Source organism: Phodopus roborovskii, unplaced genomic scaffold (genome assembly GCF_943737965.1).
Source record: "Phodopus roborovskii unplaced genomic scaffold, PHOROB, whole genome shotgun sequence".
Lineage (NCBI taxonomy): Eukaryota > Metazoa > Chordata > Mammalia > Rodentia > Cricetidae > Phodopus > Phodopus roborovskii.
Window position 1 is genome coordinate 3341836 of NW_026125506.1, and position 26734 is coordinate 3368569.

The 26734-nt window shown below is 52.0% G+C and overlaps 2 protein-coding genes across 2 annotated transcripts in view; both read right to left on the reverse strand.

Annotated features, from left to right (window-relative positions):
• Sgsm1 (small G protein signaling modulator 1) overlaps positions 1-26734 on the reverse strand; it is a 641040-nt gene that overhangs the window by 551826 nt on the left and 62480 nt on the right. The window lies entirely within an intron of this gene.
• Coro1c (coronin 1C) overlaps positions 2567-26734 on the reverse strand; it is a 64784-nt gene continuing 40616 nt past the window's right edge. Inside the window, exons 3-11 of the mRNA XM_051176447.1 lie at positions 24349-24471; positions 10962-11091; positions 10212-10393; positions 9119-9238; positions 8050-8154; positions 7462-7607; positions 6209-6266; positions 5250-5495; positions 2567-4504 (exon numbers count right to left, since the gene is read on the reverse strand). Of these exons, the coding sequence (XP_051032404.1) occupies positions 4385-4504; positions 5250-5495; positions 6209-6266; positions 7462-7607; positions 8050-8154; positions 9119-9238; positions 10212-10393; positions 10962-11091; positions 24349-24471 (1230 nt within the window). The 3' untranslated portion in view covers positions 2567-4384. The remainder of the gene's footprint in view (positions 4505-5249; positions 5496-6208; positions 6267-7461; positions 7608-8049; positions 8155-9118; positions 9239-10211; positions 10394-10961; positions 11092-24348; positions 24472-26734) is intronic.

Consider the following 26734-nt stretch of genomic DNA (forward strand, 5'->3'; position numbering starts at 1 on the left):
CTGCCTGACTCCTGGATGAGGGACTCCAAGCTGTAGGATGAAATAACCCTTCCCTCTCCAAGCTGCTTTTGCTTCTGGAATTTTATAATCACCAAGGCAACAGTGTTCTAGGTTTTATAGCAAGACCATCTCTGCCTCTCAGATCTCCAGGTACTCAGGAAAAGAGCCACAGTCTATGACATGTCCAAACTAAAATAGCTTATTTTTAACTATCTTCCTATGGGTGTGTGCAGGAGTGGGCGTTGGATCCCTGATGTGGGGAACCAGCTGTCAACCCCGGCATGTCCCGGTTGTTTATGGACACTGGGCTTTGATTCTTTTCACTGAATTGTCTCCCTTTGGGTTTCTGTCACCAGTTTGCGCACACGTTCAGCCCCAGCACTGTGGAAGCAGAGGCAGGTGGATCTCTGAGTTTGAGGCCAGCCTGGTCTACAGAGTGAATTCTACGCCAGCTCAGGCTACGGAGTGACACCCTTTCTCAAACAATCAGAACAAAACACCATTCTTTTATTATTATTATTGTCTTTATCTTCCATTTTGTTTTTTCACGGCAGGGCATGAAAAACCTGTGTAGCCCTGGCTGTCCTGGAACTTGCTGTAACGTCATGCTAGCCTTGAGCTCTCAGTCCTCCAGAGTGCTGGGACCCAGGTCCCTGCCATATCCAGCCAGTTATGTACACACACACACACACACACACACACACACACACACACACACACAGTGTATTAGAGGCAGAAGTCAGAATCAGCTGCGTCCTCCTTTGTCTAAGGTTGATTTTTATGTGTATTTGTGTGTCCGTGCACCCGGATGTACATGTGTGGTGCGCCCAAACACAAGGACATCAGATCGCCTGGAATGGAGTCATCCAATGTGGCTAATACGCACTAACTGCGGCACCCTCTCTAGCCCCCCCAGCTACAACCGGTTTGTTCTTACTCAATATCCTTCTTAAATGAATAAATAGCCACAGGGCGCTACAGGAACGTGACCAGTAACTTCACAGCCAATTCCCACCCCTCTAACCCTTCAGTTTATGCCCCACTGGTGTCTAGCGGCGAAGCTGAGATGAAGCGTGGGAAAAGTATGGCTGTCAGCCGGGACCTGCCTTCCACAAGGCGCTGCCTGCCACCGTGCTCCTTTGGCAATGTAGTATAGGTCCCACCTCTCTCTCCAGTGTCCTTGGGAGGGCACAGGCTACCCAGGAATGCATCCCCTTCAAAGAGAAAGCGATGCCAGTGACTGGGACTCATATCCATGAGCCAATCCCAGGGTCCCTGACTACGATGGAAGAAGGGTAGTTTAGAGTTAACAGCTTCCTTAAGACCCGACAGCGACTTTTGTGGGCACAGAGCACCAAGTAGGGAAGTAACCCTAAAAAGTAAGTTCTTTCCAGACGGTGTCCGGCTGGCCGTCTGCTGTCAGGTCTCCTGGCAAAGGTTCAAGGTGGCCAAAACCAGACAACAAGCCAGCCGTAAACAGACCACCAGGCCTCTCCCACAGCGGGGGTCCTGCCGACTTCCCCTCCCTGTGGGGAGGGAACCAGCTGCTCCCTCTGCTCAGGAGGAAGGACAGGGGTGGGGGTGGGGGCCTGGGATTTCCTGTCACTTGGTCATCACATAAGCACCCAGAAAAGGTAAACATGGGGGTTTCTTCCTTACAAATACTGAAATGTCATCGGGGATGAAGTAACAAACAGAAAAGGAGAAGTCGGAAGGTGCAATGAAGATGCCAATAACCTGCTGGAACACAAAGCACAGGCAAGATTCCCTTCTACTGAAAACCCTGCCCTCCCCCGCCCCCCACAGCTGGGTATGCAACCCAGGTACTCAGGCTACAGAGGCAAGAGGCTCAAGGCTATCCAGCACTCAGCAGGGTTCCTTCTTCAGACAGGGTCTCTCTGTGTAGCCCTAGCTGACCTGGAACTCACGATGTAGGCCAGGTTGGCCCTGCTTCTGCTCTGAGGACGGGGATTAGGTATGCACCACTACTCCCGGCTCTGAGACCTCCTCTCAAACTACAGTAGCAGCAAAACAAAATGAAAACACCACACAAAAGCCAATTTTGAGGACGTGGCTCAGTAGGCAAGCACAAAGCCCCTTGGTTGGATCCGTCCATGGCACTGCATGAACCAGGCTTGGTGGGGCACCCCTGCGACCCCAGGCATTTGGAAAGCGGAGGCAGAAAGATTGGAGGTCAGCCTGGTCTACATGACACCCTGTCTCAAAATTCCTGGGAGCCCCCCCCCACACCCTCCATTCTGGCCACGCCATCCCTGCAAGAGGCCCAGTGGTCAGCATGGCTGTTTCTCTCCTCCAGAGAACATGGGATTACCATCCTTTCCCCAAACCAGGGAAGAAACTGGGAGAAGACCCTGGCTTCAGGTCACGGTCACGAAGGCCGCCAAGGCTGGAGGCAGGGTCTGTGAGTCTGGACCCCAGCACCAGCCTGAGGCCCTGCAATCACCCTGGGGTGCAGGGCCCACCCCACTCCTGGTACTTACTCTCAGGGCTGTGGGCCACTGCTGCCTCGGTAACAACTGAGGCGTCAAATAAACACAGCACACGGTTGTAATCAATGTCTTTTATCTTTGAAAACGGAAGCAGGTGTTTTGACAGGACACATGGCCACTCTATAAGAGTGGCCCTGGGAGCCATTCACCATCCCCCTCTGGTGCCACCGCTTTAAGAAGACAGGGAAAAGGAATCCACCACATGTCAGACGCCTGCTCGGAGTCTGGCGCCCTGTGCTCTCTCTGAACCACACTCCCTCCCGCGCCTCATCGCCAGCCCCAACAACTGTTACCTAATTAACTGGCCCACGCTCCGGCACATTTCTGAGTCTGGAAAGGAAAGCCCTCAGTGGGACACGCTGGCATACGATTCCCGTGTGTCAGTTAAGTCACTAATTGTTTTACATCTCATTATCCACTTTAACATAAGAAACGCAAGACAGACACACAAAAGCACAAAGGTTCCAATTCGCTGGCGTTGTGGAGCTCGCAAGCCCTGTATGGACGGCTGGGTGCCTTTTCTCACCATAGTACCCAGTCAGCGCACAGAGTCTAAGCTGCTGCCAGCACACTCTGCCTCTGTCCCGACACCCTGTAGACTTGCTGGCAGCCAGCACTGTGCCCACACCAGCACGGACACATGCCAGGACCTGCCTTCCATGATCCCTATGACACTGTCTGGTCATCTGTTCTCACACACACGCCACAGGAGGATGTGGCTCAGTTCCAGCTGCCCTAGGAGGCAGGTAAGGCCCCGTTCTCTGCAGCCAGGGGACCGCTGCGCCACACACAGCCATGTCAGTGCCTGTGTGGGGGCTACAGCCCCTCTCTACACTCCACTTTCTGCTCCCCCTGGACTTTTCCCTCAGCCACAATGTCCAAGAGCCCTCAGGTCACACTCTGCAGACGGATTAGGCCCGGCAGGCGGTGGACTGACAGGAGATGTGGGAAACAGGGTCACCAGGCAGAGGCTCTGCTCACAGCGCCTGGGTTCAAGCCCCTCACCACACCCAAGGGCCAGGCAAGCTGCTTCAATGGACAAGAACACTCAACACACGTTCATGCTCTTGTCTGGGGAGCTCTTGTCCAGTACGGGCCGGAACTGAACCACAGTGCTGGAGGGGATGGACGCAACAGTCTGCACAGAACAAAACTGCAGGAACACACGCTGGTTTGGTTAGATTATAATCTTGTGACAAATCAAGATGCTAAATTCCATCTGTGCAACCACCCACTCCTGGGAGGGAGGAGAGAGAGAGGAGGAGAGAGAGAGAGAGAGAGAGGGAGGGAGGGGGGGAGGGCAAGAGCTGCTTGATCAAAGACTCAACGGACTGGAGGGCGGTGTGTGGGTCCGCGTGATTTCTCAGCTCTCCCCGCCGGACAGACCGCGGCTGCGCTGACTGTCCCTGAGACTTTATACAAAACAGTCACCTCACCTTCATCTGGGTTACAAACACAGTGCTGTCCCTTTCAAATTGAGAAAAAAGAAAAAGCCCAAAAGAACCAACCACACAAATACTGCAAAGTAGCAAAATACAAAGGAAAGGGCTACTTTTGGTTTTGGCAACATTAAAAAGGGGGAAATGCATGGAGCAAAGGTGGCGTTGGCCCCGTGGAGAGGTGTGTGTGGGCACTGGGCCGGGTGGGTTCGCCTGGCATTTTCAGTGTAGTGAAGTTAAGTCCCTGGCCTGTCAGACACCAGAGAGCTCCCCGGGCAAGAGCTCAGCTTTATTTCTTCGCAGATCTGGGAGAATTTAGATCTTACTGGAATGTGGCCTATCGCTGGCTGCGGATCTGAAATGGAATGTCTCCAAATGGCAGTGCCTCCCCTGAGCACGCCAATGAGCAGCTGCCGTCCGCGAGGTGGGCGGGCCTCAGGCCGCCATCTTCGCCAGCTGCTGCTCCAACTTGGAAATGCGCTCGTCTTGATTGCAGATCGTGTCTTTTATGGATTTGATCTCTTTTAAAATTTCATCCAACTTGGCTTCGTTTTGCTAGGAAAACAAACAGGAAAGGTGACCAATAGCATTAAAGAAGTCTAACTAAGCTCGATGTTCCCACACAGGGAACAGAAGCCGAGGTCCAGCTAGGACACCGGCTTCCTGAGACACACGAGAGGCCACAAGAAAAATGCAGGGCCTCAGTACAGCTCCCAGTCCTGGTGGACAGAGCCTCTAGATCACAGAGCACCCACCCTACAGCCCACTCACTGCTCTCTTTGCCTATCAGGAGCAGCCTCCATGTGTAGGGGTTCTAGAAGACTCCTGTAGTCAGAGCCCCCCCCCCCCAGTGTTCTGAGTTAGCCCCATTTTCTCCCACCCGAGCTTACTCAGTGGGACCTTATGGCATCAAGTCCAGACTCTGGCTCCCTGGCCATGGCCAAACACCAGCTCCTAGGCACACTGGTCCAGGTTGTCCGTCCCCCCCCTCCCCAGCTCCTCCACAGACACCTGTCCTTTCCTGTGGTGACAGTGCCCTCTGGTGGCAGGCTGGGCTGCCCCAAACCCGAGGGCCCTAGCAAAGTCATCCTCATTGCTACCAGCAGTTACTGCTGCACTCTGCAATACCCACAGGCTCTGTCTCCTCCTGGAGCACTCACTTCCTGCAGATAAGAAACCCCAGCAGGGGTCACAGCCAGCGCTGCACCCTCACACAGCACGGCAGGGGTCACAGCCAGGGCTGGCTAGCCCAGCAAGCCCCAGTCGCCTCGCCCCTGGCCACTGTCCCCAGCACACTCACCACACTGGTTGGGTCGGCCGTCTTCTTGGGAGTACTGATGAGATCGCACTTCTTGTTTGCAGCCGGCTTGCTGTCCAGAATGTTCTTCCTGACCACCTTGAGGTCCCTGTTCTTGCCGGGAATGTACCCATGCTTCAAGGAGATGAGGATCGGGTCTGCATTCTTCCCCTCAAACCACTCCTCCGCTTCCAGCGCGGCTTCCGGCCCCGCTGTGTCAGGGTACAGGTCATCTTGGAAGAGGTCAGACTGCAGCAGGTATTTGGGCAACATTAGGTGAGCGAGAAGGGCTGGGGCTCCCCTGAGCTGTTCACCTTTCTGCAGTGCTGAGGACTGAGTCCAGTGGGCTTGTGTGCAGGGCAAGGGCTCTACCAGGAGCTGTATGTCCCCGCCCTTTAGTCACTCTCCTAAGATTAACATGGATGGCAGAGCTCTCAGGCACCACACTGATCTGAGTTTTCTTTTGAAATATGGGTCACTTAAAAACTGAGTCCATGGCGCGGGAAGAGACGGTGTGCTGGCTAGTGCTACGTCCTTTTGGAAGCAGGAACATCAAATGAGGAAATCGCCCTGTGGGCGAGCTCCAGTGAGGGCACACCTCGGTCACTGGGGCCACCCCAGGGCAGGCGGGCCTGGGGCTGTAAGACTGAGCGAGCCAGTGAGCAGCACCCTCTATGCACTGCATCAGCTCCGGCCGCTAGGCTTTTGCCCCGACACTGAGTTCCGCACTGAAGTGTGGCCTGAGAGTTGTAAATGTAAACGAACGCTTTCTTCCCAGCAGCAACAGAAAACCCTAACTACAACAGCGGCTAGAGGTCTGGTTCCAGGCATCCACATGGCCCTCAACCTTCCCGGGGCTCTGACGCTGTTCTGTGACCTCCTCAAGCACACAGATGGTGCAGACACACACGCAGGCAAAACACCCCCACATACTGAAAACAAACACAAGCCTGGACACTCACCTTCCTTGGGACAGTCATGATGATAGGTTCACACTTTCTCTCGTGAAGCTTGAAGAACCTGCAGAGGAGAAATGAAGACACAGTCACCGTGGGTGACAGGATCTGAGTACCAGAGCAGAGACTGCTTTCTGTAGTCTGATCTGAGTCCTCGCTGCCCCCCTCACGCTGCCCCAGGACCTACACACGGCTTTGGCTCCCATTAAAGACCGACCGACATCACCCATGCAGCTGGAGACAGCGGAGGGCGAGGCAGGCCCGGGAAAGATGGCTGCAGCCATGCCAGGGGCCAGGTGCTGGTGGGAAGCAGAGTCACATTCTCCACGGCTCACACAGGGCAGCACACACCTCACGGGAGGCAGCACCTATGCCCCGGGTGCCAAGTCTTCTGTGAACACGTGACACATAAACAGAACTTGGCTCTTTAGATTTTCACGTGTATTTCTGCACACATGTGGAGCTCTGGGGACAGCTGCCGGCATGGGCCTGCAGGTACCTTCCACCTTTTTGTAATTTTTACGATTTATTATTACGTCTGTGTGTGAGTACTTGGGTGTGTGTGCCATTACACACATGTACAGGTTGGAGGACAACTAGAGTCAGTTCCCTTCTACTTTTCCAGGGCTCCAAGGGCCACACTCTGGCTGTCAGGCATGTGTGGCAAGTGCCTTTACCCACTAAGCCCGTCGGGCACTCCGTCACACCGGCCCGGAACACTGACTCACAGGCCACGCTAGCTGGCTCCAGAGCTTCTGGGGATCTGTTTTCTCCACCTTCCATCGTCTCATTAAGGCCGGGTTACAGGTGTGCACCACAGTGAGTGAACATAGGTTCTGGAGACCTGAACTTAATTTACACTCTAGAGACCAGAGCTTTACCAACTGCACCATCCCCTGTTTTGTTTTCTGACACAGTTTCTCCATGTAGCCCTGGCTGTCCTGGAACTTGCTCTGTAGACCAGGCTGGCCTCAAACTCATAGATCCACTTGATTCTGCCTCCTGGGTGCTGGGATCAAAGGTGTAACATTAAAAAAAGAAAAACAAGCCAGACATGATGGTGCAGGTCTGTAACCCTAGCACCTGTGAGATGAAGGCACAAGGCTCTTAGCCACTTGCCCATCAGGAAACACTGAGCACAGCCGCGTAACCCCTACGCTCCATCGCGAGGACAGGTCACAAGCTACAATCAACCCCAAACACAGCAAAGGAGCCTTGGAGTTGGCTGCTCTCATGGACAACTGGGTTGTCTTCTTTACCTAGCGATCTCACATTTGTTGACATCAAGCCCCCGCTTAGACATGTAGCCCATCCCCCGCTGAGGCTCCTTGCTGCTGAATGTGTTGAGGTAGTGGACATAGGGGGACTCATCCGTGATTTCAAAATAGCGGATACTGCTGTCACCCTACAAGAAGCAGAGACGAGTCAGTGCCCACGTTAATGGAAACGTTTCGTTTAAGACGGTGGTACCCCATAGCACCCCAGAAGTCATAGGGATCTAACTCCAGTCGCTGAGCACCAAGGGGTCTCCTTGCAGAACCCCACAGCTGCCTTGTTTAGAGCTACCCGAGGCGTGCTAGCTAGGCCAGAATAAGTGACAGTTATGCCAGCATGACCAATGACTGCAACCTGGCCTGAAGGGACACGCATGTAAGTACACACACGTACACACACGTACACACACAGACACACAGACACACAGACACACACACACACACACACACACGCCGGTTTTAAAACGTTTGAACCGTACATTAGTCACACCGCCTAGCTTCTAGGTTTCTGGAGGTCTGCCCCACCTGCCTCTGCTAGTGCCGATGTCAGATCAGACACGGGACCCTGTTTACCTTCCCACATAAGTAAATGATACTGGTGTCTGGGTCGTAGAAGGGCAGCAGCACCCCGTTGCTGGTGTCCATCTCATGGAGAGCGATCGGTTCTTGCATGTTTTTCTGAAAAAAAAAAAAAAAAAAAAAAAGTCCATAAAACTTATACAGACAAGTGTAGGCACATGTCCAAAATACAAATTCTCATAACCTTATTATACATTCTTTCCATTTTCCCAGCAGATTCTGGAGTGTGAATAACACAGGCATAGCCTCACACACATAAACACCACAGGCCAAACTCACCGATTATTATGTTAATTTGGCCATACACAATCAATGCGAACATCAGCATGGCTCCACAATAAAAACAAACAAAAATCTTTCTCCTTTACAGGTGTTTTCTTGTTTAAAAAGATTTTTGTTTTTAAAGGCCACCCTGGTCTGTTACATAGTGAGTTCCAGACCAGCCAGGGCCACAGGGAGAGCCCCTGCCTCCAAGGTCTGTGCATGAGTGCAGTTGCATGCTGGGCCAGAAGAGGGCACCAGATCCCCTGCACTGGAGCTGCAAGCATAGGCGGCGGCTGCTCTCTTTCCTTACTATAAGTCCCAGCCCTAGGGAGGCAGAGGCAAGGCGATCTCTGTGAGTTCGAAGTCAGTCTGTTCTACAGACTGAGTTCCAGGACAGACTCCAAAGCTACACAGAGAAACCTGGTCTCGAAAACCCAAAAAGAATGCATATACTTAGACAAGTTAAACAAGGAACAGAAAAACCACTCCGCACCCTACAACCCAGCAGTGGCAGGAAGCATCCCCACCGTGGACCGCTTCCTTCAGTCACTCTACCCCTGCAGCTCAGGGTGTGTACAACGCTTAGGCCAGTTCTGCACACTTCTGTCTCCATCATTTCCCAGGTCTGGCTGCGGGGAATCCTCCGGAGCTTTGTGTGCCTTTCTATGGTGCAGAGACCTGTGCCTCACCTACGACGGGAACCTCTCCTGACTCACAGCAGGACCTTAAAATCCACACCGAACCTAGGATCCTACCACTCAAAGCCCCGCTCAGGAGGGAAAACTGGGAAGGGGCCTACCGGGTTCCAGAGCGCCAACTGCCGCTCGCTCATGCGGCTAAAGCCAGTAGTGAAGACATTGCCGTCGGCCAGGAAGATGGCGCGCATGGGCCTGGCTCCTTCGTGTGCTTTCTCTTTCTCCTGGGAAGGAGGGGAGCAGAAGTAGACATTCGGACAGCAACGTGGGAAGCCCATCTTGGGAGCCAGCACCCCCCTCCGCGGGACATTCCATGTTCCCTGAGCAGGATGCCGAGGCCACGGTGGTACCCACGCCCCCCACATGAGGAAGCAGTGAGACTCTATGACACGGTGGTACCCGCCCCCCCCCCCCACGCATGAGGAAGCGGTGAGACTCTATGACCTGGTCAGTCAGCAAGCGGGACATCTGAGGAGCCCACTCCCCACTCTGGCTGCCCCAGCCCACACAGGAGCCATGAGACACACACAAGGACTCTGTTCCCCAAGCGGGTGACCCGCAGGCTGGGGCACACAACGGTTTCTCCAACATCACAGGTCACAAGGAAAGCTGCTCCTAGCCTTGTCTGGTGGACGAGTGTCTGAGGAGACAGACACCCTTGAAGACGCTGGGTGGACAAACAGGGCCTGGAAAGTCCCTGTGGTGGCTAAGCACTCACCACCACTCTGCCCAGCCCTGAGGCCACAGTCTGGGCTGGCGTCAGAGGACAGCTAAGGAGCTGCCCTTGGACTTCTCACCTACAGCAGCAGCCCTGACACGCACAGCTTCAGGCAGGGTGAGTGACTTTGCTGAAGCCTATTGGGTGGCAGGCGCTGGGCCACTGAGCTGACGGCAGGACCCGCTGAAGGTCTGCAGGGCACCTAACCCTAACCAGTTCAGTACCACTGTCAGGCCAACACTCGGGAGGCAGAGCCCGGCACATCTGTGAGTTCCAGGCTAGCCAGGGCTATACAGTGAGACTGCATCTAAGGCCACCGTGAGGGGACAGAGTTGAGCCAAGGCTGGACGCGACTGGAGAGAAGAGAGAGACTGTGGCAATCGCTTCCCTGTTCGCTTGGTGCCTGCACAGCGTCGCTTGAGTGTGCCGTCCTCAAAGCTGAGTGCAGGTCGCTGGTCGGCAATGCTAAGGACACTCACCGCCACGATCTCCTGCTTCCTGGGATCGATGACTCTCACTTTCTTGTCTTTGGACGCCGTGCAGATGAGGCTGCCGTTGCGGTTCCAGCTCACGTTGTAAATCATGTCTGAATGCATATCGTCCAAGTTGATGAGGGCTTCCCCTGTCCCCACGTTCCAGATGATAATGGCGTTATCACAGCCTGTGCCAAGCACATCAACCGCAAGGTGAGAAGCACACTCACAGCCTATTAGGGAAAGCTGTAACCCCATGAGCACACCAGGGCACCGGAAGGAATGTGCTGATGACAAGGAGCCCTGCCTACCTATTAAGAGGCTGGAGCAACAAGATTTGGGTAAAGGAAACTATTAAAGCAACAGTGTGAATTCAGCCATCAGTCAACCAAACAAGAACCACACCAAAGCCGCAGCCTTGGCTCTTCCAGAGTCAGCTGACTAAGGGGACCAAGCGGTTTGAGGTAAGTACCCTTGTCCAGACAGACAACACCAGAATGGACATCGTTTCCACTCCTGAGGAACCTGGGGTGGCACACGACTCTGTCACTGTCAGAGCCGGGGGCTGAGCAGATAAGCTGGGTTTGTCATGACTGGGGAGGGGTGTGTGGAAAGTGATGCTGCCACTGTGTGTGTGCGCCCATGTGCGCATGAGCGAGTGCCTCCCGCACACCACATGTACAAACCCATCTACATAAGAGTCACACCCGATACCCCTCCCCCACCACCAGGCAAGGCAGCCCGCCGGGCTTCTACCTGCGCTAAGGAGCACATTTCGGGCCGTCGGATGCCAGGCGACGATGCCAACTCTTTTTGAGTGACCCTCTAAAATCACCACAGGTTCAGTCAGGGAAAGGGTCAGTCCATTTTCTGGGATCTGCCAAACCTGTTGGAAAAGGAAGAAGATTGATTATTGGCCGGAAAGCCTCCTGTCACCTTTTCCTTCCAGGTCACCGTGGCCACCCAGTGGAGCTTGGGTGAAAGGCACAATGTAAATATATGGGGCTGTGCTCAGCAGTTAAGAGCACAGGCTGCTCGTCCAGAGGACCTGGGCTCAATTCCCAGCACCCACATGGTGGCTCACAGGCATCCACAGTGAGATCTAGTGCCCTCTTCTGGCGTGGAGGCGTGCATGCTGACACTCATTTACATACAGTAAATCTTTTTTACAAGTGTAAATACACGAAGTCCTGGACAGCGCTGTGTTGCTTCACTTGGGATCTGAGAAGCACAGGTGTTCACTTTGACTCATCCTGTCCTCTCTTCTCTTCGGTGACATTTCCTTCTACAGTGTGGCAGAAACATTGCCATCACCCCAATGTAAACACAGAGCCTGTGCTCACAGCCTCATCCAGCAGAGGGCGACCTCTGGGTTCTTGTCCTTCCCAGTTTCACGGGCTACCCACCACAGGGTTCTGAACTATCACACACTAAGGATCACGAGTCACCACATACAGCCATTCTTTTTTGAGATGGTGAGAATATCCTAACATCTGTGTTGGTGGTTGTATGTGTCCACGAACATATTAGAGATCATTGAGCTGGGCACATTTCTTTAGTCCCAGCACCCTAGAGGCAGAGGCAGGAGGATCTCTGTGAGTTCAAGGCCAGCCGGGTCTACAGAAAGAGTTCCAGGACAGCCAGGGCTACACAGGAAACCAAAACCAAAAGAGGAAAATCATTGAACTGCACTTTTTCCCCATCTGAGTGACACGGGATTCCTCTGTGTTAACAGTCCTGTTTGACCTGGAGCTAGCTCTGTAGACCAGGCTGGCCTAGATCTCACAGAGATCCGCCTGGCTCTGCCATACATGTGCTGTGATTAAATGTGTGCAACAACACCACCAGGCTTTAATCCCGCATTTTAAATGAACAAATTCTGCATAAATTATATCCTTAAAAAAAAAAACCCTTATTTGATGCTGCCACTGTGTGCACGCACGCGCACGCATGTGTGTGTGTGCGTGTAGGCGCACACGCTCAAGCGAGTGCCTCCCAGACATGGTGTATGTGGAGGTCAGAGGACAACCTTGTAGAGCTGCTTCTCTTCTTCCTCCCTTGTATGGGTTCCAGGGATTGAACTCATGTCATTAGGCTTGCCTTTACCTGCTAAGCTATCCTGCTGGCTCCATGAACTAACTGTATGGTATTATGGACCTTCTGGGTGCTGGCGATGGCTCCCTCCGTGAGTGAGAACGTTGGCCAGGCACGACAGTGCATGCCTATAATTCCAGTACTGGTTGGGGCGGGGCATAGAGACGGGGATTCTGAGCCCATGGGCCAGTCACCTGGCCCGGCCACATCTGTGAGCTCTTGATTCAGCAAGGAACCCGAGTCAGAAGGTGGTGATGTGGAGAGTAAAAGGGTGACACATTCTGCCCGCGCGCGCACACACACACCCTGCTGGCTGATGGAGATTGAGTCACAGGGGGAGGGGGAACAATGCAGAAGATGAGTAAAAAGGCTCAGCAAGAAACAGGAAGGGAGGGGGCTTCTTCGTCTGGTTTTGCAGTCCTGCTTCATAGCCAGTCTGGCATCAAACTCCAAACAACCTCCCCAGCTCAGTTCAGTCTCAGAGTGCTAAGGTCACAGCCTGAGCCACACCACACAGCAGATGAAGAAGGAGGGAGGTCTTAAAGGCCCAGACACAGAATTACTCTCTAAGAACTGTTACAAGTAACTGTTACAAAGCCCCAGAAAAGCACTATTACAAGGCACCTACTTCATTAAAGTCAGGTTTAAAACAATTACCTTTGAAAAACTCAGATCCTCTTTGAGAACACCAGTGGTCACATTTTACGAATGAAGACTAAAATGAGCACACTTACTTTCATGAACAGACTGAGGGCAGCTCAGGAAAACCAGAGTTTCTTAGGGACACTTCACAGGTGCAGTGGAGCAAATGTGAGGAGGGGGTGGCATTAGGGACAAACTACTGTCTGTTTTCAATCACTTGGAGCAAGGAGAGATCTGGGGTAGGTGTGTGTGCATGAGACTCAGCTCAGCTGCTACCCTACTAAAATGCAGACAGCAGTTTGCCACCCCGGGGATGAGCAAGTGGAGCGGCCATTCACCCACCGTGGCAGCTGGGTGCCCCTGAGTATGACCTGTCTTGCAAATCACGGGAAAACAAACCATCCCTAGGATGGAGCCTACAGGCTACCTCATGTCCCAGCTCAGACCTCAACACTTAGCCAGGCAGCTGAGGCCAGCTGAGAAGGTGACAATGTGCCTTGTGTCACCCCTCCCTAGACAGACAAATCTGCTCCCTTGGGGTGTGGGGGCAACTGCCTACCTTCCAGCAGGGCAGTGAGCATCCATCCCAATACACAATTTTTATTTTAATAAGCTAAAAGGAGGGCCCGGCCACGGGAGTACAGTCAGAACAGGAACTGTCCACAGAACACACGGGAATCGAGGCTTATCGTGCTGATCAAAGCCCGACGCTGGTAGACAACCATGAAAAACGGGAGCCTCGGGTGCCCAAGCGCCTAGCTGCAAGTGGGGTGGTGCCACGTGCCAGCTTCCGATGGCGCCCTCGCCGAGGCCTGCTGGGATTCACAAGGTCCGCAGCAGGGAGCTTTGCAGATCCTGCTGCCACCAGCATCTCTACCGGGAATGCAGGAGCACCAGAGGCCAGCATGGGCTTCGCTTTCTCTAGCTTCTCCTTCACCCATCTCTTGTTTGAGTGGAGAGGAAACGTCCACAGTGAAAGCAAAACGTCACCATACGACGTGAGTCTTAGTCCTGACAGTTTGTGCTCCGAGCGGCCTCGATGGCTCTGCCTGAGGCAGGCAGGTGCACTAGGCTAGGCACCCAAGCTTCTACTACTCCCTGGGTCCAACACGCATGCAGCATTTACTGCGGAGCCACCACGAAGCAGGTCTGGCACTAATGATTCAATGTGCAATGCACTGAGGACCAGGGACAGCAGATTGAAGTGGTAGACATGGGAAGTGCTGGAGTACGTGTGCTGCCAATGAAGTCTACGTAGGCTGCCCAGCAGAGGGCTCCAGCTGGGCTGAGCGTGTCCACCAGTGTGACTTTGGCGTTTGCACTGACCTGGGGTGATGGTGGAGGGTGGGCACGGTGACATGAACCGACACATTCAGGGCGATGGCCAGCATAAGTTAGCAGAAACGCTGTGGCGTCAGTTAGGTCCGTCCCCCACGTCACCCAGGGCTCACGCTGGGCCCAGCGTGAGCCCTGGGTGCTGACTGAAAGGGCAAGTGTCACCAGTGCCACACCACACACGCTGGCCCATCCCGGCGTCCCTGAAGGGACGACTAAGAATGAGAGGAGGCGACAACAGAAAGGGAAGACAGTTTCAGAAGAATCAGCACGGACGCAGTCTTCTAAAAGCATGGAGACTATGCCTCAGAGAGGCTGGCTACGGGGCCAGCAGAGAAAGGAGCCAGCCACGATGATAATGCCACAGGCTCTGACAGCTGAAGGAGTGTCTGGGGAAGTCTGCAAAACAAAGTGAAGATACCAGAGCCCATGAGGTGGCGAGAATGACCAGTGCTCTCCCCGCCGTGAGCTGTGGGAAAGGGCTGTGTGTCTTCCCACACTCAGCACACCCTCTGGCTGGCGCTACAGGCCCTGCTCTCGGGCTGTCATTATCTGGCTCTCTGCCCAGGCGGTGCCTGCTACTTCTGGTAATGGCCTGTCAATGTGGACTGAAGGTCTTGCTTCCTGGGGACAAAGAGCGTAAGTGCCACTCTATCCCTGAGTCTTAGGCACAAGCTGGCACTGGGGCTAGGATGCTAATTAGCCATGTTAGCACTAAACTCTTCACTGCTGGGAGCCAAATCCCTTGTTTATCCTGAGGGAGCATGGGCTGTGCTTACAGAGGGTTCTGGAAAGGTCAGCTGAGTTAAGGCTCTGCACAGTATGACCCTAATAGGAAACTGCTAATGGGAGGGGCGATGGCTCTGGAGCTGGAAAGCCTGGGTCGCCACATTGCCCCCCTCAGCTGCTGAGAAAACTGAGCTCACGTGAGCCTGAGTGTCCAAGTCATATGACGGCTGCTGTTCTGCCTCCCCTGCGCTATTGCAGTGGTCAAATACGAGCGTGTGCACATTGAGGCTTGGGCAATGCCAAGCACAAGGAGCCTGCTGCGCTCCTGAACACACCTCTTCTCTCCTGTGACCACAAGCTTTTAGGTTTGAACACCATGATTTCTGAAAGGAATCTTGTCTTGTTCTGAACTAATTAGTACCCACTCACGCCCAACATGTCCTATGTGTGAAAGCCCTTGTTTATGCCAGAGACAGTTAGTGCGATGCTGCCTGCAGACTGGTGAGTTTTTCTCTGCTCTGTGCACAGACAGGTACCCCAACACCAACCTGCTTTCTCACAAACACTGAGCGAACAGCGAGGCAAACAGCAGGAGACCCTCCGCAGACAGCACGTAAGCACAGCATGACAAGTCAGCACCCAGCCCACCAAAGGGTCCCTAAAACGTCCCATTGGACAACATTACTCCCGCAATGCCTTGTTCAAAGAACGGAAAACAAGACATCGAGTCCTACAGGGCTTCCAGATAAAAGAGGGATCAGTCATTGAGAATCCACCAAGGCTCTGAAAAAACCACCCAAGCATATGTTTGTGACAACTGCATTGCCATGTCCTTGGCATGTTTCAAAGCCTACACATGAACGGAGACAGGGCAGGGAGAAACTGGGCTCCTCTTCAGGGTTAGTGCAAAGGGTTTAATGGTTTTATTTTTCACGCATGGCGCAAATTTAAAGCGCACAAACTGTTTCCAGACTCCGCTCTCCTATCTTGATCACCCTCTGGGAACTTGCTACTGGGTGAGGCACTAGAGTTACAGCCACAGAGTGCCTGCCTTGCAAGAACTCATTTTTAAAAAGCCAAGGATTTCAAAGGGAACAGGAAGGGGAGGAGGTCTCGAGAGACGCCAGGTGAGGGATTTACTGTAGAGCAGCCTGGAGGCCCCAAGAGGCAGTGTGTGGTAGCTCAGCATTTTCCAGAGGGCAAGCTGAGTCTGGGTCTGCCAAAGGCAAAGATCAACAACCCAGAAGCAATCTGTACAGGGGACACACCACAGCACGGCTTCCGCTTCTACTGTAGGAAATAAAGTTTGATGGAAAAATCCAGATAAAAGCAAGCTTGAGTAAACATGGTGTCCTGTTTAGTTCTGGTCACTTCTCTAGGCTAAAAACTGATTTGAAGAGGACGAAAGCAAAGCACTCAGCATAAATGGCGAACAATTTGCCGCTGTTTAGGATGTGACAGCTGGGCAGAATTAAGGGTTATTTTTCCATCTCCCAAGCCGGGGGCACCGCTATGTGCTTCTCTGAATCCCGTCTGAGCTTACAGCATCTACATTTGTTTCTGCGTACTGCTCTAGAGACTGGGACAGCCAACAGCAGGCATGGACCTGGCTTGATTGTTCCTGGAATTATTTCAATCACTGACATTTACTGGGGCTAAAACTCCTCCAAGTAAAATATTTAAAACCACAATCTCAAAAACTCTCAACGTAAAGCTATCACCAAAGACCAGAAAGCACAATACAAATCCTGGATGGCTAAGGGCAAAGGGCAGCTTCTGGAAGGGGAACTCACCTGCTGCTTGTTAGTGCCAGACACTGCTCCAAACAGCAGGGTGGGAAAATGCAAGCTGTCCACCGGATTCCACCTTTAGGCTGCCTAAAGAATGCACCGGTAAGTTCTGGAGAGACAGTTCAGCCTTTAGAGCACACTGCTGCTCTTCCAGAGGACCTGGGTTCAATTCTCAGCATCCACATGGCAGCTCACAACTGTCTGTAACTCCAGATCCAGGGGATCCGACATCCATACACTCACATTTAAAAAAAAAAAAAAAGCTCAATTTTACTTGGCAGTGGTGGTACACATCTTTAAATCTAGCACTCGGGAGGCTAGACAGGAGGATCTCTGAGTTTGAGGCCAGCCCGGTGTACAGAGTGAGTTCCAGGACAGCCAGAGAAACCCTGTCTCAAAAAAAACAAAAAACAAAAAACAGTGCACATGGGTGCGCACTCACACGCACACGCTCACCCTTAAAAGATGGACAGGCAAGGCAGGGTTATGAAGATGGCTCACAGACTGCTGCACAGGCTGAGAGCAGGGTTCGATTCCTGGAAGCCACGTGAAAAGATGGACATGGTAGTGTACAGCTGCAGCTCCAGCACTCCTAGCAGAAGGCAGACAGGAGGGCTGCCCGGGGCTCCCAGGACCCCCCACCCCGGGGCTCCCAGGACCCCCCACCCCGGGGCTCCCAGGACCCCCCACCCCGGGGCTCCCAGGACCCCCCACCCCGGGGCTCCCAGGACCCCCCACCCCGGGGCTCCCAGGACCCCCCCACCCCGGGGCTCCCAGGACCCCCCCACCCCGGGGCTCCCAGGACCCCCCACCCCGGGGCTCCCAGGACCCCCCCACCCCGGGGCTCCCAGGACACCCCACCCCGGGGCTCCCAGGACACCCCACCCCGGGGCTCCCAGGACACCCCACCCCGGGGCTCCCAGGACCCCCCCCCCTGACTACACAGCTGGCCTCAGCAAGGTAGAAAGAGAACCAATTTCCTAAAAGGTGTCCTCTGGCCTCCACGCCCCCATCCCCACCACACACACCAAGTAAAATGTAAAAAATAATGGCCAATGGAGAAGCAAGCATGGTTGTCACTATAATCTAGCATTTGGGAGATGGAAGGGAGAACCCTAAGTTCAACGCTACAGACTGGCCTTTCCTACCCCACAAAGGAGAGATGCCATCTCGGCTGAGCCAACTGGTAAAATGAACAAGTCCCTGCTCACAATTCAGTGCGCTGATATAATTCAGAAGCAATTCCTAAACTTCAGCTCACCTTCACCGCCATGTGATGCAAGGCTCTGCTACACTCTCCTACAGATGCTGACTGAAGGTGTTCCTGTAGCCGTGTATCCACAACATGCCCCCAAACTCACCACGGCAGACCGTGCACATTTCCGGTTCTGCCCGCCGTGTCCACAGGCCTGGCCCACTGTAAGCACCCACTATCTTTGTGAGGTGGAGACAGAGAGTCTAGGGACTTCTCAGCTGGGCTGAGGCCTTGGGTCCCTGCCTGTCACCTGAGGCTCCAGGGCCACTGCCGCTGGCTGCCACTAGCCCGCACTCTTCTGTTTAAATTGAGAAAGGGGTGTGTGTGTGTGTGTGTGTGTGTGTGTGTGTAAGAGGCCCTTACCCCCCGTGGTGGAGGGAGGTGTCGGGACAGATGGAGATGAGCAGGTGTGTCTGCAGAGGCCCCCTCAGCTGCTTGGCTCTGACAGAGCACACAGTTCAGAGCCCCTGCAAGATTACAGAGTGGTCTAAGTGCCAGGCCCATTCTTAAGAGTTTAGGAAAATTAGGAAGATTTAGCCCAGAGCACTATTTAACTAAGAAAGCGTTTGTGTGGCCAAGGCAGGGGCAGCATCAGAGGATTCTGGAAATACAGTGGTCTGAATAACAGCTGGTGTTGGGATTTCCCCAAACCTCAAATACAGCAGAGCAGATGACAGACCAAAGCACTCAGGACAGCGGCTGACCGCTCCTGCCTACCCCGCCCCAGGACCGGAGAGGCAGATACACTCGGGCCTTGTGCCCCCACCCCCATCAGCGGGGCTTCTGTCCCTGAACCCAGAGGGAATGGTTGATCCCGAATGAGCAGACAGGAAAAAGGGTGAAGGTCGGATGGGGCACAGCATGGGAATGAGGGAGGCCACGCAGAAGGCAGGCCAGGAGAGCAAGCCTCCATGTCTCCAGACACTCCATAAACACGTTCCGTGAGAGCAGCAAGCAAAAGCGAGCCACCTTCTGGGACTGTGAGCTAAACTCACACAAACATTAAGTGTGAGCACCGGTGCTCACACGTACACTCCCACAGTGACAGAGGCTCAGCAACTAAGAGCTCTAGTTGCTAGAGGACCCAGGTTCTATTCCCAGCACCAACATGGTGGCTCACAAACTTCTCTAACTCCAGGTCCGGGGACTCTGATACCCTCTTCTGACCTCCATGGGCATCAAGCACACACACACAGTGCACATATAGACACACATAAAATATCCACACATAAAACACATAAATCTAAAAAATATCTTTTAAAAATTGCTAAGAAGGCAAGCTTTAAAAGTTAATAAAAACCAGTATACTATTTCAAAGTGAGACTTAAAGGACATTAAGAAAAAAGAAACATAAGTCAGAACTGGAATTTTAAAAGACAAATGAAAAAATTAGGAATTAAAAAGAATCACTTTAAAAAATGAAGGGGTGGGGCGGGCGTTGGTGGCACACACGTTTAATCCCAGCACTCAGGAGGCAGAGGCCAGCAGATGGATCTCTGTGAGTTCGAGATGAGCTAGTTCCAGGACAGCCTCCAAAGCCACGGAGAAACCCTGTCTCGTGCGTGGGGCACACTAGCGAGCTCAACAGTTATGAGCACTGACTGCCTTGCAGAGGCCTGGGTTCAATTCCTAGCCCCCACTGGTGGCTCACGACCTTAATCCCAGTCTTCTGGTCTCTGTGGCTCTTGCACGCACATGGTGCACATAAACTCATGTGAGCACACAGACACATAAAGTAAAACACAAACATAAACAATAGTGTACTCCAAATAAAAAGAAGGCGCCCACGAGAGTGAGGGGAACAAGGGCCCAGGGGAAGATGGCAGCTGGCGCCAGCTGTTGTAAAGAGCTGGGAGGGCACTGGCACTGCAGGGCACGCCCACCTCACCCCTGCTGTATGGGCTGCAGCATCCCAAGAAGCCACTCTGCAGTCAGCTGCAAACACGGGCTGTTGGTTCACCAGTTCATCTTCCAAGTAGGCTGCTCCTCAAGGACAGACCAGAGACTAAGCAAGGGGAGCACACGCATTGTCTTCCTGGGTGCATTCTAAGTGCACTCTCAAGGGAAGACTGGACGGACATCTGGTCCACCGGTGCCTTCACTCAGACCAATGGGGAGGACGAGCCTCGATGAAGTCACTGGCATTTAGGGGTCACGTTTCTCGTCCAAAGACTGTAGCTTCACTACCAAGCCAAAAAAGGCAAAGGCTGTAGGACTTGGCACTAGACCGAATCAAACGAGAACTATACACAAAAGGAAACTGGATGGAAGATACATCAACAAGACCTACACTCTAAAGAAAGGAAGAAGGAAAAAAAAAAAAAAAAAGTCCTGGAGCAAAACCCAGGTGTGCAAATCCCACCCAGGAGACAGAGGCAGGCAGATCTCTGTCAACTCCAAGCTAGTCTAGTCTACACAGAAGTTCCAGGCCAGAGGGCTGCACAGTGAGTGTCTCAAAGTACAACTACGACGAAGTCTGGAATAAACCGACAAATACCAAATACTGAAGGCAGGAACAGGTCACAGGAGCCGCCAAACTGCGCAAAATAGGACACGTCTACAGTCTCAGCACAGGGAAGAGAGGACATCGTGGGCTCGAGGTCAGTCTCAACTACACTGCAAGAATCGATTTCACAAAAAAACAACAACAAACCCTGCTAATTTGGGATAACTTTCCAGGGTTGGGGGGATGACTTGAAACTAGGGGACTGGAAAGATGGCTCACAGTTAAGACCACGGACTTCTTGCCGAGGACCTGGCTTCTGTTCCAAGCACCCATGTGGCAGATCATAAAATAACTATCTGTAGCTCTAGTTCCAGGGGAGCCAATGCCCTCTTTGGGCACCAGGCACACATTTAGTGAGCATATATGCATGCAGACCAAACATTCATACACATAAAAAATTTTTAAAATCTAAAAAAAAATTATTTAAATTAGAAACAATTTTATTTTATATATCAATCCCAGTTCCCTCTCCCTCCAATTCTCCCATGACCCCCACCAGCCCCCATCCCATCCCTCTTCTGCTCCATAGAAAGAGGGATCATCAAAGCCTGTCACATCATTTGGGGCAGGGCCTAGGCCCTCCCCTGTGTGTCTAGGCTGAGAGAGTGTCCTCTATGGGGAATGGGCTCCCAGTGTCCATTCGTACACTAGGGATAAATGCTGTTCCATTACCAGGGGCCCCATACACTGCCCATTAAAACAATTTTTTTTTAAAAGACTTGAACTATAAATGTAGCACACCATGTATTTAGGAGTACTGATTCTGAATTACCAACAAAATAACAGTCTGAAAAAACTTTATAACTAAGCAAAAAGAAATGACTGGTAAGAAAGTTAATTATCTGACTTTCATAGCAACACCATTTGCCAAAAGGAAATTAAACAATACCCAGCTAGACCCCATCTGTGCGTCATGAGTTTGCCAACTGCAGGTGTGTGTGTGTGCGTGTGGTGGAGGGAGATAAAGGTGTACTGGACATGTATAGACTTATTTCCTAACCAATACAGCTTAAGGACCATTCACATGGTACTGACACTGTGCTGGGTGGAACATATCTTTGTACACAGATCTGTACAGGAGATCTATGAATAACAGACACATAGGTTACATGCAACACCAGACACTGAAGGCAGACGACTGGAACATCTGCGCATTCTACACTCCGGGTCGGTGGTAGCCCCTGAACCAATCCTGAGGGATCACCATTTCTTTTTATTGACAGGACAGCCCAGGATGCTCTCAAACTTATGATCTTCTTCTCGAAGCCTCCAGAGTGTTGTGGGAACAGGTGTGAGATCAAGCTGATTTCACACCAGGCTTGAACATCAATAGAAAATGGATGGAGTATAGCAACAGCATGGGTTTAAGCTGCTTCTGACCTCCTCATAAACTGTCAGGGGCTGGGGAGAGGGCTCCTCAGTTACATCACTGGCTCCCTTTCCAGAGGCCCCAGGTTCAATTCCCTGTATCCACAAGGCAGTTTTGACACTGATCAGATATGCTCAAATTCATTAGTTCAAATAAAGTGAAGGAAAAACTTCATTTTTCTGAGGATGACGGAGTGCTACCTTGTCGCCTTGGAAAAGCTGAAGAATCAGGTGCTTGAGCCCCCACCCCATGCAAAATCCAGAATACCAGGCAACTGAACAGAAAGGAAGAGAGCAGCACTGGGTAAAATTTGGCTCAAACTTGAAAACAGGACAGGAGGAGCCTACGAGGGCCACTCTGGGCTCCTTTATGAGTCACTGGCTGTAGGGACGAAGCTCTAATAGCTGTGCAGACCCAAGAGACAGAACCATGAGAGCCTTGCCCCAGGGACTGGGCCTACATCAGCTCTGGCACCGAGCTTCACATCTGCAGCAAGTTCAGGCCAGAGTCCCTGACCTGCTCCAGACGGACACAGTCAGCAAACCCACACAGCTGAACAGTGCACACCAGGCAACAGCGCTCTGCCGACAAGCGCGTCTAAGAAAGCGCGCAGACTGAGGAAGGCGTACGGGTCACTGTGCAGTTTTTAAATCGCAATGCTGACCTGGTATTTAGAGAGGCATGCATGAGCGAGAAACATCCTGAAGAGACACAGTGGTCACAGAGTAGAGGGCGTGCAGGGGAGACACACAGGGTGGCGGAGTAAGAAACCACCCAGCCCACTCCATTCATTTACCGCTAAATTCTTTAAATACTGGTGTTTTATGGATTTAAAAAAAAAAAAAGGATTTACTATGTATACAGTGTTCTGCATGTATCTCTGCAGGCCAGAAGAGGGCACCAGATCTCATCACAGATGGCTGTGAGCCACCATGTGGGTGCTGGAAATTGAACTCTGGACCTCTGGAAGTATAGCCTGTGCTCTTAACCTCTGAGCCATTTCTCCAGCCTTGGAAGTGATTGCTTTAGTGGGTAACATGATCAGCAAGGCTAGCAACAAGGAAACAGATCACATCAGTTTCTTCCACAGCAGTGGGGACTCTCAGCTGTACACTCTCGCAGCAGGACTAACCTGTGTTCCTTTCCAGTAGCAAACGCAGTTGTCAGTCAATGGCTATCAATTTAGCACAGGATATGCTCTCGGCTGTGGAAAGCCCACAACAAAGGAAGGAAGGTAGGGCATGTTCAAATGCGCAGTTCAGGGACTTGATCTGTCTACACCATTCTAGTTAATAAAGCGTCCTAAACAGGGTTTGATCCAGACACCAGGAAGAAATGGAGGGAGTGGGTTCTCCCAGCTCTGCCTGAGGTGGACTACAGCTCATTCTGAGGTGATCAACAGCAGCCCCCATCTGCCCTACTCACATCTAACTTTGCTGACATATCTTGGGGAAATGTTGTGTCTTAGTCAGGGTTTCTACTGCTGTGCTAATCACCACAACCAAAGGAAATTTGGGGGAGAAAGGGTTAACTCAGCTTTGCAGTTATCCATCGCTGAGGGGGGTTCAGGGCAGGCAGGGACCTAGAGGCAGGAGCTTATGCAGAGCCATGGAGGGGTATTGCTCACTGGCTTTCTCCACCTGCTTTCTTACAGAGCCCAGGGCACGAGTCCAGGGTGTCACTGCCCGCAGTGAGCTGGACCTTCTCCATCCATCATTAGTTAAGGAAATGCCCCAAAGGCTTGTCCACAACCGACCTAGTGGGAACATTTCCTCTACTGATGTGCTCTCTTCCTAAGTGACTCCAGCGTATGTTTAGTTGACACTGAGAATTGATCCAAATCAGTAATCCTACTTGAGGGAAAGTGTACACTCAGGCCGAGGCAGAAGGATCACCAGAGCCTAGGAATTTCAACACCAGCATGGGTCACCTAGCAAGAAAGATCTTTTTCCAAACAAACTTTCTGGGGCTGGAGAGACGGCTCGGTGGTTAAGGACCTGGGTTCAAGCTCACAAAGATTTGTTAATTCCAGCTCCAGCGCCCTCTTTGGCCAGTGTGGGAGCTGCACTTACAGAGTGTACATAGGCAGTATATGTGTAGAGCACCAGTTAAGGCTAACACAAAAGCAGACACACCTCTTGAGCAGCTTGGAAACCAGCCCTGGCAAGCTCCCACTGCCCCATACCTGCTGTTATTCTACTGTAGTAGCTGCACAACTCTTTGGCATTTTGTTGCTCTGCACCCAAATCTTTCCTGCAGATGTCAACTGCCAGGGTCAGGTAGTCCACCCCACCCCCCAGACAGAAAAGAACGCACAGGACAACTGGCCATCAAGCCTTGATGTATAACCCAATGGAGTCAGCATGGCTAGAATGCCTACTTTTTAAGGCCTGTACATGCGTGTGCCACACCCAGGAGCTTACCATCACAGTGCAATCCTCTGAACCGCTGGCAATAACCTGATCGTTATGTGGGCACCAGTCTATGTCCAGCACGGGTCCCGTGTGGCCGCATACTGTAGGGTAGGATTTGTCAATTCGCCCAGTCTGAAAGAAGAGACAAAATGATCATGTCACTGGGTGATCCCGACGCCATCGGCACATATGCAGCCATCACCGCCCCAATCGCCGCGGTCCGTATATGACCATGTTTGCCTTCCTCGGTGCCAACTAGTAAGATCCATCCACTTTTCACTCTACAATTACCACCAATGGAGCTCCACCACATTACAAGGACCCAAAGTTCTGGAACCAAAATATTTTGTCTGCATTAAAAACAGCAAAGAAAGCCAGGTGGATCTCTGAACTTGAGGCCAGCCTGATGTACAGAGTGAGTTCCAGGACAGCCAGGGCTACACAGAGAAACCCTGACTTGGAAAACAAAGAATGAGGGGTGGGGGGAGAGTGGGGGGGAGAAAAGAGGAAAAAAACAGCAAAAAGAATTCATGTCTTTTTATCAAAATACACTCCTATAGCAGCCATACTGTTTTACAGGGTTAAGGGGAACCTTTGGTAGTACTTAAAATGTAAAAGTTTATTTTATTCTAAATTACGGAGTCTGTGGGTAGAGGAGTGCCGTACCTGTGGGCCAGGGGGGCTGGATCCCACTGAGCTGGATCAAGACCAGCACAAGCTCTCGACTGCTTCAGCCCCCAGTTTACGAGAACAAGCTACTGGGGTATACATGGTGACCTCTTCAGAAAAACCGGCTGTTTAGTCTAAAAGAAACTTGGGGCTACTGCACAGGGGCTAAAGGGCAAAGTTGAACACTCCATCAACACACGCCAGATAGCCTAGTTCACACCAGGCTAGACATCCCGCCTGGTCCCACAACCCACTAAGGAGAAGAGATTCAGAGTTACCACACAGCACACGTGTTACATGCTAACAAGCCAGCCCAACAATGTGGGGCCAATCAAGACAAGTACAGTATGGAGATCTGGGTAAAATAAATGAAGATGACTCACCACACAACAAGCACTCGATACAATCTGTCAATGTCATTGGCTCTTCCAGCACAGTATCTAATTACCCCGCCTTGAGAATTAACCAATACATGGTATTTGTACACTTTTATTGACGAGACACTATCCCAAGTGCTGCAGCCCCACGTGCAAGGGCAACCCTATGCTAAGCAAGGAGCCTGGGCCGCAGAACACGGACGCGCACACACACACCTGGGAACCAACAGATGTGTGAGAAGACAGTCATCTCTCTGGTAACTAGGAAACCACCAGTTAAAATGACGAGGGCACAGACACTGCACAGTGGCTAAGGGCCCTTGCTGTCGCTGCTGCTCCTCAAGACTTGTGTTCAGTCTCCAGGATCTGTGCTGGGCAGCTCACAACCACCTGCTACTCAGGCTACAGGGAATCCCACACACTCTTCCAGCCTCTGTGGGCACATGTGCACACACACACACCAACACACACACACCAACACATACACAATAAACTAAAAATGATGAGACACCACTTGACATCTAGTATGAACAGCATAAATCAAAAAGTCTAAATAGAAGGGCTGGAAGATGGCTCAGCAGTTAAGAGCACCAACTGCTATTCCAGAGGTCCTGAGTTCAATTCCCAGCACCCACATGACAGTCACAACCACCTGTAACCCCAGTTTCAGATGATCCAGTACCCTCATACACACATACATATGCACATAATAAATAAATTATTAAAAAAAAAAAGAGCCAGGCGGTAGTGGCACACATCTTTAATCCCAGCGCTCAGGAGGCAGAGGCAGGCGGAACTCTGTGAGTTCGAGGCCAGCCTGGTCTACAGAGCAAGTTCTAGGACAGCCAGGGCCACACAGAGAAACCCTGTCTCAAAAAGAGACTAGGAATTGCTGACAGGAGGTTTGTCCTGTCTCACTTGCTTCTGTAGCAGGGACAGGCTCAGTGGGGACACTCCCCCAGAGGGGTCACTTTCTGAGCGACCTCGGTGAGAAGTCATGGGGACAGGTACTATGTGAACGATTCATGCCGCAAACACACATGTAGAAACACGTGAACACAACTGAAAACAGGAACAAGTGAGGGGTTGGAGAAGATGCCCCTCCCGGATGAAGGAAGGACAAGGGTGGTTTTCCAGCCATAGCTTGTGACGCTTCTCTCAAGTAAGACACGAAGCCAATATGGCAAAAAAAAAAAAAAAAAAAAAAAAACTCCTGTCCAACCTCGTGGCTGAGTGTATTAGTATTTCATTTTATTTGATGCTTCATATAAAAAAATAAGAACATTCAAGCATGACAATGTAGTATTACGGATTTCTCATTAAGACTTTAAATCACATTATTTATTTTG